Below are 17,928 nucleotides of genomic sequence, written 5' to 3'. Positions count from 1 at the left end.
TTCGTTTACTTGTTGTCTCCCTTGTTAGACTGTGAGCTCTTTAAGGTCAAGGATTGTCTTTTACCTCTTCTTATAACTTCAGTACTTAGCAAAGGGCCTGGCATTGCTATCTTTTCCCCAAACTCAATCTTCCTCTAAACTTCTCTATTGCCTACTGTTGAGAACATCACCAGTCTTCATTATCCAGGTTTGAAACTTTGGTTTCAACCTCATTTTCGTTCATCCTATAGATCCAAATGCTGTTGTCACCTTCATAACATCTTTTGTACACATCCTCTTCTCTCCACAGAAACAGCTACCACCAATTTTAAGTGCTTATTAACTTTCATTTGGACTGCTACAACAGCCTACTAACTGGTCCCCTTGCCTCAAGTTTCTCCCCATTTTAATCCATTCTCCACATGGCACCAATGTGGTCTTTCTAAAAAATGTTCCATTAATTTTAGTAGTTCCCTATTACCTCCAGGATCAAATATACACTACTCTGTTTGGTTTTTAAAGTTCTTCGCCACCTTGCTTCTTCCTCTATTTCTAAATCTTTTTACATGTTATTTTCCTTCCCACACAATACAGTTTGGCCATACTGGCCTTTCTGCTGTTCCTCACACAATTCTCCATTTTCTAGCTCCATGCCTTTTCAATGGCTAGCCCCCATGCCTCGAATACCTTTCATATCTATCTCTTATAATGTCTTCCATCTATTCTCCATGTAACTTATATGTATTTGTGTGTATATGTATGCACATATGTAGGTATGTAAATATCGTCTCCTATATTAGAGTTTTAAGCTTCTTGAGGACAGGGGCTACTTCCTGCTCTAGCTATCTGGGCCTGATCACTACTTGTTTTGCATTCTTATGAATGTTTTCTTCTTAATGTCTGGTGAATCTTGCATGTCAGCTAAGGGTTTCCAATGCTTTTACCCACTGAATTCCCCTTGGAAATAAAATGCTGACAACCTTAAATTTTTTAAATGATGCCCATATGGTTAACATTCAGGGGTGTTTACCTTGTCATTCTTAAATCTCAGTCAGGCCCTGCCTAGGCTTCATTTATCCTAGTATTAGCAACTTTATTTCCCTGGTCCACGACAACAATCTCTATTACTGATACCAACACAATTCCATTCAGAGAGCTAAAAGTTTTTTTTTTTAAATAAAAATGTCTTCCTCTTTCTTTACTCTCAATCACCAAATCCTATCTCTTCCTCCTCTACAGTGTTATGAATTTATGATGCCATTTATACGACCACTGCCATCACTCATGTTTAGGGAAAAAGTGTTAGCAAACCCCCCCCCAACACAGTAGATGAAAGCTATCTATGGACCCCAACAAATGTTTACTGAAATGAGGTAAGGTATGTGAGTGCTCATGAAGCACTGTGAGCTAACTAGGATGCTGATTTAGAGAACCTGGGATCACGATGCCTCAAATTCAATTACAGTCTCTGACAACCATTGGATTTGTGAGCCTGGACAAGTCATTTAACCACTTTGCACCTCAGTTTTCTTTCCAGTCACTCAATAAGCATTTATTAAGTGCTTACTATGTGCCAGATGCTGTGCTAAGTACTGGGGATAGAAAGAAAGGCAAAGACATAGTCTCTGCTCTCAAGGAGCTCATTATCTATAAGCAAACAAATATGTACAAACTATCCTCAGGATAAATGGGAAATAATTAACCAAGGGAAGGTAACAGAATTAAGAAGGGTTGTGAAAGCCTTCTTATAGTAGTCAAGATTGAAAGAATCTAGGGACTGTTGTGAGGCTCAAATGAGATAAGGATTTAGTGTAAATCATTTGCCACTGTTAAGATTCTATTTGTACAGTTTCATTAACAGTCATCTGGAGGCACATTTAAGCCTAATTTCATTCACTCAGAGTTGAATCCAACCCTCCATTTTCTAATGTTCAGTATCTGTATTGATTTTCTTTTCTCAGTCCTATGTCTTTGCTTGCATTTAAGGACAGGTCTCAGTGACCCTTCTGAAAGCTGATTGTCAGTGCTGGGTTGTATAGAAGCTCAATGTTTGCCACTCGTGCCTCCTTGTCTAACAATCTTTTTTATTTGGAGAGAGGTTTTATTACCCTTCAGCAGTGGTCTCCAAACCCATACTCTTATTAGTAAACGGAGAGCACCCCCACCCCAAACACACACAAATGTATGTGTACTTATTTATAAATTATATACATGTACAACTCCCAAAATCACCCTGTACATATTGCCGTAAAGTTTGATCGTGACCAGAAAAAACAGGAGTTAGTTTTCCCACCTTCAGTTGTTTCTCTGTCAGCTGAGCTTTGGATTTTATGCTAGAACAGGGTTTCATTGCTCTTTTTTGTTTTTTAAATTTTATGGTTTCTATGAAGGAAAATGACTAGCTAACCACCTCTTAACAGAGAGTTGATGAACTCAAAATGCCAATAAGGCATATGGTTTTGGAGAGAGCCAATGCAGGAATTTATTTTACTTAAGTATTAATTCCAAGGGTTTCTTTTTTCTTTTTTAATGGGGGGAGGGTAGAGAGGGCAGGACACAGACAAAAAGAAAGTAAAGTGAGTCAATGAAGGATTTTTTTTTAAATGCAGAAAAAGCCAGAGAGAAGCAAAAACAAGGTCAGATTTGAAAGCAACAGGTTGACTTTATAATATGTTTTAAGAAAAAAGCAATTTTTATGTATAATACTTTTTTTTCTGTCCTATTGCTTAGGCAGCACAATGGCGCAGAAAATAGAATGCTGGGCCTACAGTCAACAAGACATGAGTTCAAAGGTGACTTCAGATATTTACCCTGAGTGAGTCATTTAACTTGTTTGCCTCAGTTTCTTCTACTGTAAAGTGAGAATAAAAACATAAAGTAACAACATCTACCATTCAGGATTATTGTGAGGATCAAATGAGATAATAGTTGTAAAGTGCTTAGCATAGTGCCTGGCATACAGTAGGTACTACATAAATGATTATTCCCTTCCTATGTATATTGAATTGCTCATTTTCTTTGTAAGTTAAGTTCAGAATAAAAATTAAAATGGCTAAAATCTACAAAAATTGTAGGTACTAATGATTACTCTGCTGATGTAACCTTCCGAAAGTTATAAGAACAAGAGTAGAAAAACAACAATTGCTGAATGCTGCTTTGAAGAATAAACACTCATCATGGGCTGAAGAGGGGGAAAATAATTTTTATTGATGAAACTCACTTTTTTATTCAAGGCTATACCAAACCTTTTGTCAGAAATAGCCCAGTGGTGCCTATGAAATCTGAGAGTATTCATCAGGCTGTAAACATCCACCCTTCAAAAAAATGTTATGGAGATTAAAAAATATATATATTTTAGTGAACTTTTAGTCTTGTCTCTTTTGAGGGACTGAGAAAATCTGCTACATATACTGATATATTAAAAATCAAAATCATTCCAGAATTACAGAAATTACCAAATGGAAATTAAATACTGCTACATAACTTTGTTCCATCACATCACAAAAAGTTGAGAAATTACCTAAGACACAGCAACTTGCTCTGCAGGTCAAGAAGCAGTCCTCAATCAAGGCCAAGATTTATTTTAATATTTATGTATTTCTTAACCATTTAACATGTGTAAAGCTGGGAGGGATAACTAACAGATGTCAATGACAGTTTGGATCCAGAAATATCTAGACAGGACAATTTTTTCGTTTGAAATTTAGTCTGAAAAAATGTAGAGGATAAGTGATTAGATAATAAATTCTATAAAAAAATTTTTTTCTGTGAAGTAGTAGTGAATCAGAAGCTCAGTATGCATAAATGGAGTAATAAATTAGCCAAAACAGCTAATGCTATCCTGGGATTCTTTAAGAGAGTTATAAAGTTCAAAATGAATAAGATATTATTATTTTGTTCTAGCTTAAAACTCTTGCATTGAAACTTCTTTATCTTCTAAAATAATTTTCTCTCACCTAATATACTAGATAACTTTATATTACTCATATGTTTTACAATTATTTGTGAACATATAATTTCTCTTGCTGGGATCCCCAACACCATCTAAAATACATCACAAGTTCAAGGTTATCAATAGATGTCGTTAAATGCATACTAATTTCAACACATATACTAACCTGTGAAATACACTCTCCATGTTTTAGGTTGCTGTTTTTCGATTTACGACTGCTCATTTTGACGTTTCAGATCTTTAAAAAGAAAAAAAAGAAAAAATATATTATGGTACTAAAAATACGATATATTCTATTGTCCCTATTTTGTTCTATTATTAAGTCTCAAGGCTAAGTATACCAAGTTAAGAGTCAGAAAGTAAACTCTTGAAGGCTGGGAGTATTTCCATTTTTTTGTCTGGGACCTCATACCTAGTATAGCGCCTGAACAATTGCCAAAAAGCACTAAGTCATAAAGGTTTGTTGACTGACTACTCAGTTCCCTAGAGAAAAAGGACAAAGATATGCACTGTAAAAATTATAAAGAAACAGAGAAATGTTTAAAATAAGGAAAAAGTTTACAGCAGTATAAAGAAAAAACCCTGATCTTAAGTTTTTATAAATAAATTTTTATCAATATATTTTGTTTTTATATCACAAATTTATATTTCAAATCTGCTTTTTAAAAAATTAAACAAAAATATACTTTGTCTTTCCCCACCTTCACCCTTGAGTGGAGGGGAAATTCTAAAAAGTATGCATAAGTAAGTATAACACATTCCCACAGTTGGCATGCAATCCAAACACACACAGTTTTGTTAGGAGGTAGGGTGGTATGCTTCATCATGGGTACAATATTCTTAACTAATATATCACTTGGTCTGGTTTCCCCTCATTGATTTCAATGTGTTGTGTAGAAGTGGGCAGTGTGGTGAATAAATAGTCATGTAAAACTATATTAATGATGCTTTCATATTCATGGTGTAATTTTAACTCCAGTATGTAGGTTATTTTAAAAGATGATTAATTACTGGCTGTTGCAATTTTAGGAGTAGTCATCAAATCATTTTTATTTAGCTTTATCATTCATTAAATCATTTATTTAAAGTAGTCTTTCTTTGAAAATTATTCTTCAGTTTCTAAAATTACTTTTCCATCAACATAACAATTGCTGGTGTTCTAGTAGGCAGAAGTTGGTAGAGTGAACAATTTTAACAGAAGAGTGCAATTAAGATTTTGCCAATTATGCCTCAAGTCCCTAATGACAGTTTCCAAGCAGAACAGACTATAACAGCAAAGAAGCTGTGGCACATTTATAGATTTATAGAATAGTGAGATTGTAGATAAATCACTGAAAAGTATGTTTGCATTTGGAAGCCCAAGTGATTATCAAAAGAAGTAGAAGTAAATATTTAAACTTCCACTAAATCTTAAATATAGTGGCTAAATTTAGTTTCAAATTCTCATATCTCTAGACAAGTTAATTCAACTTTTAGAAAATACAATCTTTCAGGTCTGAAAACAACACTTTTTCAGAATATCTCAAACGGGTGGCTTCCTATTAACTACTACTTACTATATTTCACGAATGAGTGACTTATCTTTCACATTATAAGAGATGACTTTAAAAAATAATACAATTTTTATATTCCCTTCAACTAAGATGTCAAGATAGAACACTTTTATAAATGGACTTTAAAATACCTTCAGACTTGAAACTAATACAGTTTTAAAATACTTTTTTAAAGTAGTAAAGGAAAGATGAAGTAAATATGACCTTTCTTTTATATAATCAACAGGTAGCCAAACTAGGATACTCAAAATTCCTAAAGTTAAACCTATTGCCTTTTTCTATGTCCTACTCACAGTGCAATCAATCTAATGCTAGAGTCTATGCTTGCTTATATCTAACACCTTCCACTTAAGCTCTGGTGCTTTATACTAGCTTCCCTTGGATGACAACACCTATTATCATAAACTCAGTTGTAAACCTGCAAGGAACCTGAAGAGTTCACTTAGCCAAACTCCTCATTATACTCATAAGGAAATAGAGAACAAAAGTATTAAAGTAAGTGCTTTGATATGAACTTGTGTCCCTGGACTCCAAATCTAGTTCACATTATGTTTTACCACAGTGCCTTTTTTTTAAAATCCTACATATTTGGAAGTAAGTATAGATAATAGCTTTGCTCAACATATATACAGACCTGGAGCAGGGGCATGAAAGTCTTCACTGTAATTTGTGATTTAACTTAGTATAAAACAAGGAGTTATAGTCTGAAACTTTTTATGATTAAAAATATGTGCAACTATTAAAATTATGTTGAAAAAAGTCACTCTCCTTCTGAGCAAAATGCCAGTTTGCGTTGTCTTCCCCAATTCCAGATTCTGTTGTGTTGGGGGAAAAAATGTAATGTGTACAATTTGTGTATGATAAAACTAAGCCATAACTCAAAGAGAATTAAGTCAGTAACAATCTGAGGTTGACTGGAATCAGCAGGGGCAGACAACCTCTTGCCCTGATATCCAAAAGGGTCTCTAGCATATAAAGTCAGAAAAGGCAAAGAAAACATGTTATCACAAAGTAAGGAGACATGCTATTGCTATAAAGAGGCCTAGATAATGATTACAAAATTTCAATTTTTACAGTCTAAACTATATAGGGTTAAGTGCTATAGGCAAGGCTGGGTGGGACAGACTAAGCAATGTAAAAATCAAAGATTACAGGATCCTAGCTCTAGGGTGAAAGGCACCTCAGAGGCTAAATCGTCCATATGCTTCATTTTATAACTAAGGAAACCAAGATCCAAGAAAATTAAGTGATTTGCCCAAGGTCATAGAGATAGCAAGTAGCACAGGTGGGATCTCAACCCAGGTCTTCCGACTTTAGGGCAAAATGCTTTTTGTTGTCAAGTCAAGAGAAACATTTTAAATTAAGTTAATTTTTTACAATCATTTTAAAAATTGTGAGTTTCAAATTCTCTTCATTGCCTCTCCCACACACTGAGATGAACAATATGATACCAATTTTACATATGAGGTCATGCAAAATGTTTCTATATTAGACAAGTAGCAAACCAAACAAGAAAAATAATGAAAGTGAAAAAATATGCTTCATTGAACTTGAGTTCACCAATTCCGTCTCTGGAGTTTGATAGCTATTTTCATCATGAGTTTGGAATTGTCCTGGATCATTGTACCAGTCAAGAGTAGCTAAGTCACAGCTGATTACTGTCACAATACAGCAGTTACTGTATAGAATGTTCTGCTCACATCATTCTGTTCATGTAAGTCTTCCTAAGCTTTTCTGAAACCATCCCCTTTGTCATAGCTTAAAGCAAGACAGTATTCCATCAAAAGCATGTATTTTTTGTACAAGTCCTTTTAGTTTTTCTCTAATCTCTTTGGGATATAGACCTAGAAGTGGTTTTGCATACCACTAGTGTATGCACAATTTTATAGTCCTTTGGGCATAGTTCTAAATTGTTCTCCAGAATGGTTGGGCCAGTTCACAACTCCACCAATAGTGTTAGTGCACCTATTTTTCTACAATGCCCTCTAGCATTTGTCATTTCACTTTTCTCTGATTGTTAGCGAATCCCAAATGTGTAAAGTGGTACCTCAAGAGTTGTTTTAATTGGTATTTCTGTAATTATTTGCGATTTTCAGCATTTTCATATGACTATTGATAGCTTTGATTTCTTCTTCTGAAAATTGACTTCATATCCTTTGACCAACATTATTTTTGTTGTTTTTATTATTGATACAGTGAACCATGCATATCTTTTTCCCAATACTGAAGCAACCCTGCATTCCTGGTAAAAATTCCACCTGGTCATAGCATATGATCTTTTGTGATATACTGTTGTAGTCCCCTTGCTAATATTTTATTTAAAAATTTTGCATCGTTAGGAAAATTGGTCCAGAGTTACTTTTATTTTGGACCTTCTTTGTTCAGTCACCAAAACCATATTTTATGTCATAGAAGATATTTGGTGGGCCTCCTTTTTACCTATTTTTTTTTTTAAAGTTTATATAGAAATGGAATTTTTGAAAAATGTTTGGTAGAACTGTAAATCTATTTGGGGTTGGGGATTTTTTCTTAGGGAGCTGATATATGGTTTGTTCAACTGCTTTTTCTAAGATAGGGTTATGTAAGTATTTCATTTCCTCTTCTGTTAATCTAGACAATTTATAGTTTTGTAAATATTCATCCATTTCACTAAGATAGTCAATTTTACTGGCATATAAATAACTCACAAAAACAGCTCCTAGTAATTGCTTTAATTTCATCTTCATTGGTAGTACATTCACCTTTTTTATCTTTGGTATTGGTCATTTGATTTTCTTCTTTCCATTTTTAAATCAAATTAGTCAATGGTTTATTTTATTGGTTTGTGTTTTTCATAAAATGAGCTCCTAGTTTTAGTTGTTAACTAAGAAGTTTTTAACTGTCAATTTTATTAATCTCTCCTTTGATTTTCAGAATTTCTATTTTGGTGGGGATTTTTAATTTGTCCTTTTTCTAGCTGTTTTTTTTTTTTTAGTTGCATACCTAAATTATCGATCTGCTCTTCATTTTACTGATGTGTTTAGAAATACACATCATCCCCTAAGTACAGTTTTGGCTACATTCCACATTTGGTATATTGTTTCATTGCTGCCATTATCTTTAATGGCATCATTGACACATTCATTCTTTATGATTAGATTATTTAGTTTCCAATTAATTTTTAATCTTTGCTTCCACAGTCCTTTACTTAATATATTTTTTACTACACTATGGTCCCAAAAGGATTCAATATTTCTGCTTTTCTGCATTTGCTTGTGAGGTTTTTATGCTGGGATACAAGGTCAGTTTTTGTGCAAGTACCAGTACACCTGAGGAAAAAAATGTATTTTGCTTTCTATTTCTATTCCATTTTCTCCAGAAGTCTATATCACATCTAACTTTTCTGAAACTATTCATATCTTTAACTTCTTTCTGTTATTTTATGGTTAGCTTTATCCAGTTCTGAGAGGGGGTAAATTGACTTTTCCTTTAAGTATCTGGATACTATGCTATTTGGTGCATATGTTTAATATGTCTATAGCACCTTTTAATAAAATGAGGTTTCCCAGACTGTCTCTTTTAATTCGATCTATTTTTGCTTTTGCTTTTGCTTTGTCCGAGATCAAGATTGCTTTTTTTTTTTTTACTTCACCTGAAGCACCCAAAGATTCTGCTCTAGCCCTTTATTTTAACTCTGTGTGTCTTTCTGTTTTGAATTGTTTCCTGTAAACAACATATTGTTAGATTCTGGTTTATAATCCATTCTGCTTTATGCTTCCATTTTATGCATGAGTTCATCCAATTTACATTCACAGTTATGATTACCGTGTTATTACCTCTATCCTACTTTCTTCTGTTTATCCTTCTCTTTCTTTTTGTACCCTGTCCATCTTCAAAAGTCTGTTTTGCTTCTGACCACCACCTGCCTCCCTTAATCTGCCCTTCCTTCTTAACTACCCCCACCTTTTCTCTTAATCCATTCCAAATCTACTTCACAGTTGGGTAAGATGAATTTCTATATCCAAATATGTGCACGCGCATATGTGTGTGTGATTTCCTCTTTGAACCAGCTCAGACAAGAGTGAGATTAAAACATTGCCTGCTACGGCCATTTTGCCATCCAATGTAAAAATTCTTCCTTGCATACCTCTCTTATGTGAGAAAACTTTCTTCCTCTCCAGTGTATCCCCTTTTCTAATCCTTCCATTCTTTTTTTTTTTTTGCTCTCTGTCTATGGAGACTCCTTTTAAACAGTTTATTAAGCCCCTTGTGATTTCTGACTCATGTTTACTTTTTATTATTTCTCTTTAATCTTGCATTTGAATGCCAAATTTTTCTATTCAGCTCTAGTTTTTTGATCAGGAATCCTTAAAAGTCCTCTAAATATTCATCACTCCCCCCCCCCAAATACTATACTACTTGGTTTTTCCAGATAGATTATTCTTGGTTCTAATCCTAGTTCCTTTGCTTTCCAGAATATATTTCAAGCCCTCCAATACTTTATTATGGAAGTTGCTAAATCTTTTCTGATCCTGACTGTGGCTACTCTGTATTTGAATGTTTCTTATTGGACGCTTTCAGTATTATCTCCTTAACCTCGGAGCTCTGGAATTTGGCTATAGTATTTCTAGGATATTTCATTTTTCAAATAGTCTGATAATTCTTAATCTGTCTATTTTCTAAATCAATTTTTCTCCCTGATGAGATGTTCCACATGTTTTTCTTTTTCACTCTTTCAACCTCTATTGTTTTTTGATTTCTCATGGAGTCATTAGCTTCCACATGACCAAGTTAAATTTTAAGGAATTATTTTCTTCAATGAAGTTTTGTATCTCTTTTACCATTTGTTCAATTCTGTTTTTTAAGGAATTAAGCTCTTCAGTATCTTTTGTGCCTCTTTTAGCAAGCTGTTAATTCTCTTGCTTTGTCTCATTCTTTCTCCGATTTCTCCTCTATCTTACTTGTTTCGAAGAAAAAAAATTTTTTTTTGCTCCTTTTTTAACTTCTTTCTTTAGCTCTTCCAGGAATTCTGATTCGGCTTGTGCACAATCTGCATTTTTCTTTCAGGCTTTGCTTGTAGACGTTTCCATGTCATTGTCTTCTTCTGAATTTGTGTCTTAAGCTTCTTTCTAAACATAAAAGCTTTTTATGATCGGGTTCTTTTCTGTTTGCTCATTTTCCAAGCCTCTTTCTCCACTTTGAATTTTATGCAGGAGTTGGGCTCTGCTCATCTCTGGTTGCAAAAAAGGGAATTCACTGTCACCTTTTCACAGCCAGCTCTGAAGGAGTATAAGTTTTCGTACTTCCAAAATGGGGAGAGGTGTGATGAATTGCTTTCCTAGTCTGCATGCTGATCCATACATATGAAGGGCCCATGTTTCCTTGCAACACCAAGTTTTAGTATTCTTCTCTACCCTGAAATTGAGACCAAGAATCAGAACCCTTGCTTTCTCTCTACTACGTTAATTCAACCCAGAACAGAGTAATGCATAACGGACTTGCCAAATGGTCCCTGGTCTTGCATTCTGTGCCTGCAAAGGGGTCAAATACAATCTTTTTTTGATCAGGTGTCCAGTGTCCCTATTTCCTCTGGATGGTGAGAGATCCTGGAACTGCTGCCTTCAAGGCTCAAAGCTGGTATTTACTCAGTACTGTGCTCTTATCTAGCCCCGACCTTCATCACACAGATCTCCCCTTCCAACCTTCTAAGTTTTCCTGGGATGGAAAGATGTCTCAAGCTGATCTTTTGTTATCTATGACACCCCAGAATTTGATGTGCCATGTAACGTTAAAGTTATTGGGATGGGAATGTTGGGGGAGCTTGGCTAGAATGCCTTCTACTCTGCCAGCTTAGCTCTACCTCCCCTCAAGAAGAATTTATTAAGAGCTTAGTATGTGCTAGGTACTGTACTAAGTTTTAGGAATACACATACAAGAAACAGTCCACTTGGTGAGGGTGCTTACATTTTAAAGGACGAAGTCAATACTTAAAAAGAGGCTGGAAAGCTAAGGGGCAAGAGGAAGTAGGAAGAAATGAAGGTACCCAGCTCATGGTAGAGGAAGTCAGGGGAGAGTCAAGAGTGCAGCCTGGAAAGGAAGGAAGACATTTCTGGCCTGAGTCTCCTTTTTATGTTTTTTTGTTTGTTTGTTTTTGTTTTTGTTTTTGTTTAGGCAATGGGGTTAAGTGACTTGCCCAGGGTCACACAGCTAGTAAGTGTTATGTGTCTGAGGGCACATTTGAACTCAGGTCCCCCTGAATCCAGGACCGGTGCTCTTTCCACTGCGCCACCTAGCTGCCCTGAGTCTCCTTTTTAAAATGAAGGTTCTGGGAGAAACCAGCTAATCAGGAGAGGCTACAAGTGTGAAGTCTAGAAGTGGCATGAACTTCTGTGGTAAAGAGGTTTCTAAACTACTGGAGAAAAAAAATCCAAAAGAGTCAGGGGGAATGGAATGGAATGAAGAATCACTGCACCAAGCATGAGGTAGTACTTCATATTTGTGCAGGATCAGGAGCAGGACCTGTGGGGTACAGAGTATGGCTGGTAGGATTTAATGTATACTGCTAGTACTCGAGAGGAAGGGTGGCTTTTATGGAGAGAAAAGGTCAGTTATTTCGTGAGCAAAAAGGGAATTTAAGAAAAGGGCAAGAGATAATAGTAATGTTCACAGAACAGGTGAACATACTAACAGGGTACAGGTATCCCCAAAGTACTAGAATGAACAGGGAACAAAGCAAAGGTCTGTAAAATAGAAATAGCAACCAGATTAAAGAATTGAGATTGAAGGGGGCAGCTAGGTGGCACAGTAGAAAGATCACTGGCCCTTAAGTCAGGAGGACCTGAGTTCAAATCCAGTCTCAGATCAAACACTTGACACTTACTAGCTGTGTGACCCTGGGCAAGTCACTTAACCCCAATTGCCTTTAAAAAAAAAAATTGAGATTGAAGGTCCAAGAATTTATGCCTTATGCTCGGTGAATTTGGATTTCTGTATACTTTTAAGTTACAATGTATTGAGGGAAGAGGGGAGAAGCCAAGGGTTTTCCTGCTCTTCTTCTTCTTCCATATAAGCTAGTTACAGATAATTTCTGCATGTAACCAATGACTCCTGAACAGGAGGCAAATGATTGGGGCAAAAGCAGACAAATACAAGTCCACAAAAGAATGTAAGTCAAACAGTTCTGGAACTGGGGAGCTGTAGGTAGTACTTCTTATAGTAATCAGCTTTTTCAAATCACCAAGTTTTACTGCTTAAAGCTGGAGTAGATCAAATCTACCTCATAGTCTAGTCCCTATAAATTTACAGGCCCTCACTGGTACTTTATGAGAAACATATCACTATTCCTACCCTGTCAAAGGTACTTCTCAGTAGATAGATGGAGGGAGCCATGAATGGTTGCCTTGAATATTTGGATCCTCAGTTTACTCTGAAACGGGCTGGTATCCACCTGCACTGTGCTGCCAAATGCTGAAAAAAATCCCCAAGACCTTGGTAATTATGGGGAAACAACAACAACAACAAATTTCAAAGAGAACCTTACAGGGAACCTTCAACAATATGCTGATTTTTAAAAAAAAAGGGTCCACTTAATATTAAAGGTCATACAATTAAAAAAAAAAAAACTAGAAGACAAGCAGATTATATACCTCTCACAGCAATGGATAGGAGATACAATCTTAACCAAAGAAGGGGTAGAGGCAATCACAAAAGATAAAATAGCTAACTTTGATTACATGAAATTGAAAACCTTCTGCAGAGACAAAATGCATCTAGGATAAGAATGGAAGTAGTCAAATGGGGAAAAAAAAATCTTTGTCTCAATCTAAGCTACAGAAAAATTACGAGAGTAGACCAAAAGCCATTGCCCAACAGTTAAGTGGTCAAAAGATATGAACAAAGTTCTCAAAAAAAAAAAAAAAAAATTGCAAACTAGTAACATAAAAGAATTTTCCAAATAAGTAATAGAAGAAATGTAAATCAAAATAACCCCTAAGTTTCACCTGACATCCTGTAAACTGGCAAAGATGATAAGAATGGGAAGTCATTGCTAGAGGAGGGGTCATGGAAAGCTAAGCATATGCATGTATTGTTGGTGGAGCAGTGAATCAGAGCAATTTGCAAAGCAATTTGCAATTTTGTAAATAAAGTGACTCTTTCACTATTTATACCCCAAAAGGGATACTAATAAGAAGAAAGGTTCTCATAACCGAAATATTTATACCAAGCACTCTTTTTGATATAATTGTAAACAAAAAGATGCTCACTAGGGAATGGTTAAACAACTTTTGACATATAAATGTAACAGACTATTACCATGTTTTAAGAAATAATTACTATTATAAATACAGAGAAACATGGAAAGATCTACACAAAATGACACAGAATAAAGCAGGGCCAAGAAAACAATATACACAAAGACTACAAAAACAAAAAGTAAAAAAAAAAAAGTGAATGTTAGAGAATTACAAAGAACAAGCATTACTCAAAAAAAGATGAAAGGACACTCTCTATTCCTTTGCAGAAGTGTAAGGTTCACATGTGTAATACATTGTACATATTTTCATTTTTTGGATATATTTATCAATTCTGCTGATTTTTTCTCTTCTATCTTTTAAAAATATTATTTCTTACATGAGATGGTCCTCTGACATATCCAACTAAGGATGGCACAGTAATAGACAGAGTGAATACTCAATACTTACTGAATTGAATTAGTATCAAACCATGTTCCAAAGACAAATATAAATTTTGGATTATCTGTTTCACATTTCCGTACTATTAGCATAAACAACCAAGAGTTGATTAAAGTCACCTTTTTAAGTCTAGACAGATGAAACATTTTATGAATTGCTTATTATAGTCCAGATCCTGTGCTAAGCACTAAAGATACAAATACAAGACAGTCTCTCCCTTCAAGGAGTTTATATTACAATTGGAGAAGAGAACATATAAAGAGGAACTGAAAAGATGCAATGCTGCAGGTAAGAAGGATGATTCTGGGGACAGTCCTAACACAAGTGAGATGAAGCTTGGCTAGGGCTCTTCCTTAAACGATGGTTGGGTGAAGGCATCACCAATGAGAAAAAGAAGGCCCCATGGCAGAGATTTCTCACAACAACCTAATACATGAGTCCTTCTATATCACAGAATGTCACAAATTACCCAATCCAACATATTTATTTTAAAGATAAGGAAACTTAAGACCAGAGAAATAGTTGAGTGCCCAGGTTCACACAGCTATTAAAATACAGCAACTTGGAACTCAACTTAGGTCTTTTGCCTTTTAAGTTCAGTGCTCTTTCCATTATACCATTTCATCGTTAATATTAAATCATATATCTGTCAACTGGACAGTTTAATATTTTAGGTGACAATGTAAAATTCTCTAGTCATATATTAAACAAAGCAATTCTGGAAAAATACTTTAACGACAGGCCAAACACCTCAGGGTTTGACATACAGGTATGCCTTGTTTAATTGCATCCATGAAAAATGTTAGAAAAAACAAAAGGGTGGTTAGTTCCATAGGAAAAATAAGTGGATTTTCATACAAAGAATATTAAAGTTGGTTATAATCTATAAAACTACCTTAGCCTGGGAGTCTTATGCATGACATAACTAAATTATTTTCTTTCTTCGATGAAGAAGACATCTTCAACTCACCTTGACTTTAAGAAGCACTCTGGGTGCTTCTGCCATTGTCCCGTTTCATTTTATAATCAGCTGTCACACCATGAACTTCTTAAAGATTAAAAAAAAAACAAAAACAAAATTTGAAGAAAGACTAAACATGAAAAGTTATAACATAAATTTGAGCTAACTCCAATCTGGTTTCATTTGTGTCTTTGTATCTACAATGCCTATGCCTACATGTACTTGGAACACAGTAGATACTAATAAATACTTACTGAATAAATGAATGACCTACTTAAAAACAGGCTATTGATGCTGAAAAATGGAAAACAGATAAAAAAACAGATGCAAACTACCACAATTATGACAGGGGAAGTTTAGTGGATGTAAATCAACTACCACAATAAGGAGATTAAAAGAACCTAGAAACTTTCTTAGTTAGCAAATACTTCATATTTTGTGAGGAGGTCAGATAAGGCACCTAAATGAGCAACATGTGCTTACAATATAAATTCATTTTTAAGATCTTACATAGGACTTAATGGAAGAGATCCAAGCTATAAACAGTTAAATGCTCAAAATATTTTGAGAATATGGAAAGATGCTCAAAATCACTAATAATTAGAAAAATACAAACTAAAGCACCTCCAAAGTTGTGCTAAAATAAAAGAAAAAGGTCAACTGTTACAAGGAAACAAGTACACTCATGCACAACTGGTGAAATCTTAAATTCATGCAATCCTTCTGGAAAGAATTTTGAAACTATCCTCCCAAAGTACATATATACACTTTGATTCAGTGAAAGCATTAGAAAGCCTACACTTCAAAGAAAACAAAGAGAATACCCTAGATATCCAAAAAATACTTATAACAGCTCTTATTGTAGTGGCGAAGAAATGGAAAATAAAAAATAAATAAGGGGATGTCCATCATTTGGGAAATAACTAAACAAATTATGGTATATAAATTTGATAGAATACTACTGTGCTATAAGAAATGATGGAAGATCTTTAGATGGAAGATGGTACATAAATATGATAGAATACTACTGTGCTATAAGAAATGATGGAAGACTTTATGAACTGGAGGAAAAAAGTGAGAATAAGAAAAAAAGATTTTATGAAAGGGAAATTCTAAGCAATGTAAAGATGTGTCTATGTGCGTGTTAAATATTCTAAATCACTATCGTTTAGAGAAATGCAAATCAAAACAACTCTGAGGTACCACATCACACCTATCAGATTGGCCAACATGTCAAAACAGGACAATGATATATGCTGGAGAAGATATGGGAAAATTGGAACACTAATGCATTGTTGGTGGAGTTGTGAAATGATCCAACCATTTTGGAGAGCAATTTGGAGCTATGCCCAAAGGGCTTTCAAAATGTGCATACCCTTTGACCCAGCAACAGCACTTCTAGGGCTGTATCCCAAAGAGATCATACAAATGAGAAAAAGACCCACATGTACAAAAATAGTTATAGCAACTCTTTTTGTGGTGACAAAGAATTGGAAATTGAGGGCGTGCCCATCAATTGGGGAATGGCAGAACAAGTTGTGGAATATGAATGTAACGAAATACTATTGCACTATAAGAAATGATGAACAGGCTGACTTCATAAAAACCCGGAAAGACTTGTATGGCTTAATGCTGAGTGAAGTGAGCAGAACCAAGAGAACGTTGTACACAATTAACAGCCACATTGTGAGATGACTGTGACAGACTCAGCCCTTCTCAGCAATGCAAGGATCTAAGACATCTCCAAAAGTCTAATGATGGAAAGTGCTATCCACATCCAAAAAAATAACTGTGGAGTTTGAATGCTGATTGAAGCATACTATTTGCTATTTTTTCCGTCTGTTTTGTTTTGTTTCCTCTTTCTGGTGGTTCCTCCTATTGATTCTAATTCTTCTTTACAACATGACTAATGTGAAAATATGTTTAATAGGAATGTATATGTAAAGCCTATATCAGATTGTACACCACCTTGGTGAGGAAGTGGGGAAGGGAGGGGGAGAAAAATTTTAAACTCAAAAACTTGTTGATAAATCAAAATAAAATAATAAAAAAATTTTAAAATATATGCTGGGCCTACATTAAAGAGGACTTTTGGGTACATAAAAATAGTGATGTGTCTAAGTACAGTGAATCTTAAGACCCTAGTGACAGAGGACTAGGAATATAGCTCTTGAACTCAGCTTGTCCTACTACTGCAAATATTATTCACACTACAGCAAGGTAATTATGGGAATGTGAGGACCAAATTCAGTAGGAACAACACTAATGCAGCAATAAGGACCAGCAACAAGAAGAGAGAAGTGTAAGGAAAACCCATATATTGATGACAGGAAGGAGAGAATTCCAAGTAGCTATATTCATATGAGATGGATATGCCTCTCTCCTGTAAACCACTTAGTCTTAACTCACATTAGACACTATATTCAGTAGTAGTTGTATAATCTAGTAATATAATTCAACTGTTCTACACAGTTACATTAGAAAATTTCAACAGTTCACATTCACTTTTACCGTTAGGTTCCATGAGGACATAACATTGATTATTCATCTGGTTTTACCAAACAATATCAAGACAACAATATTAGGTAAGGAAAGATAACAATATAGCATTCCTAAAGGTAATCCCAAAGAAATGAAATAACCTAAACCAAGATTATGCTTTGAGGCAATAACTTCCCCACAATGACTTTGTATAAAACTTAGAGTGTTGAAGAAGTTCAGCACATCTACAGTTGCTTTCTTTGCATATTCCCATAAGAAGAGCATAAGGAAAACAGTATATTTTGGCCAAAAATACCCACATATCTTTAA

General features: G+C 34.9%; 1 protein-coding gene across 3 annotated transcripts in view; it reads right to left on the bottom strand.

The window, feature by feature from the left end:
- ORC4 (origin recognition complex subunit 4) overlaps positions 1-17,928 on the bottom strand; it is a 98,681-nt gene that overhangs the window by 64,940 nt on the left and 15,813 nt on the right. Inside the window, exons 2-3 of one of the 3 annotated variants that reach the window (XM_027835463.1) lie at positions 15,127-15,204; positions 4,098-4,169 (exon numbers count right to left, since the gene is read on the bottom strand). In XM_027835463.1, coding sequence (XP_027691264.1) covers positions 4,098-4,154 — 57 coding nt within the window. In that variant the 5' untranslated portion in view covers positions 4,155-4,169; positions 15,127-15,204. Of the gene's footprint in view, positions 1-4,097; positions 4,170-10,766; positions 10,786-15,126; positions 15,205-17,928 lie in introns of those variants that run through there. The other 2 variants (XM_027835465.1, XM_027835462.1) reach the window with 2 other exon arrangements.

This window comes from Vombatus ursinus, unplaced genomic scaffold (assembly GCF_900497805.2).
Source record: "Vombatus ursinus unplaced genomic scaffold, bare-nosed wombat genome assembly UNPS02014816.1, whole genome shotgun sequence".
Lineage (NCBI taxonomy): Eukaryota > Metazoa > Chordata > Mammalia > Diprotodontia > Vombatidae > Vombatus > Vombatus ursinus.
The sequence above is the reverse complement of the archived record's forward strand: the minus strand, read 5'-3'. Positions and strand labels throughout refer to the sequence as shown.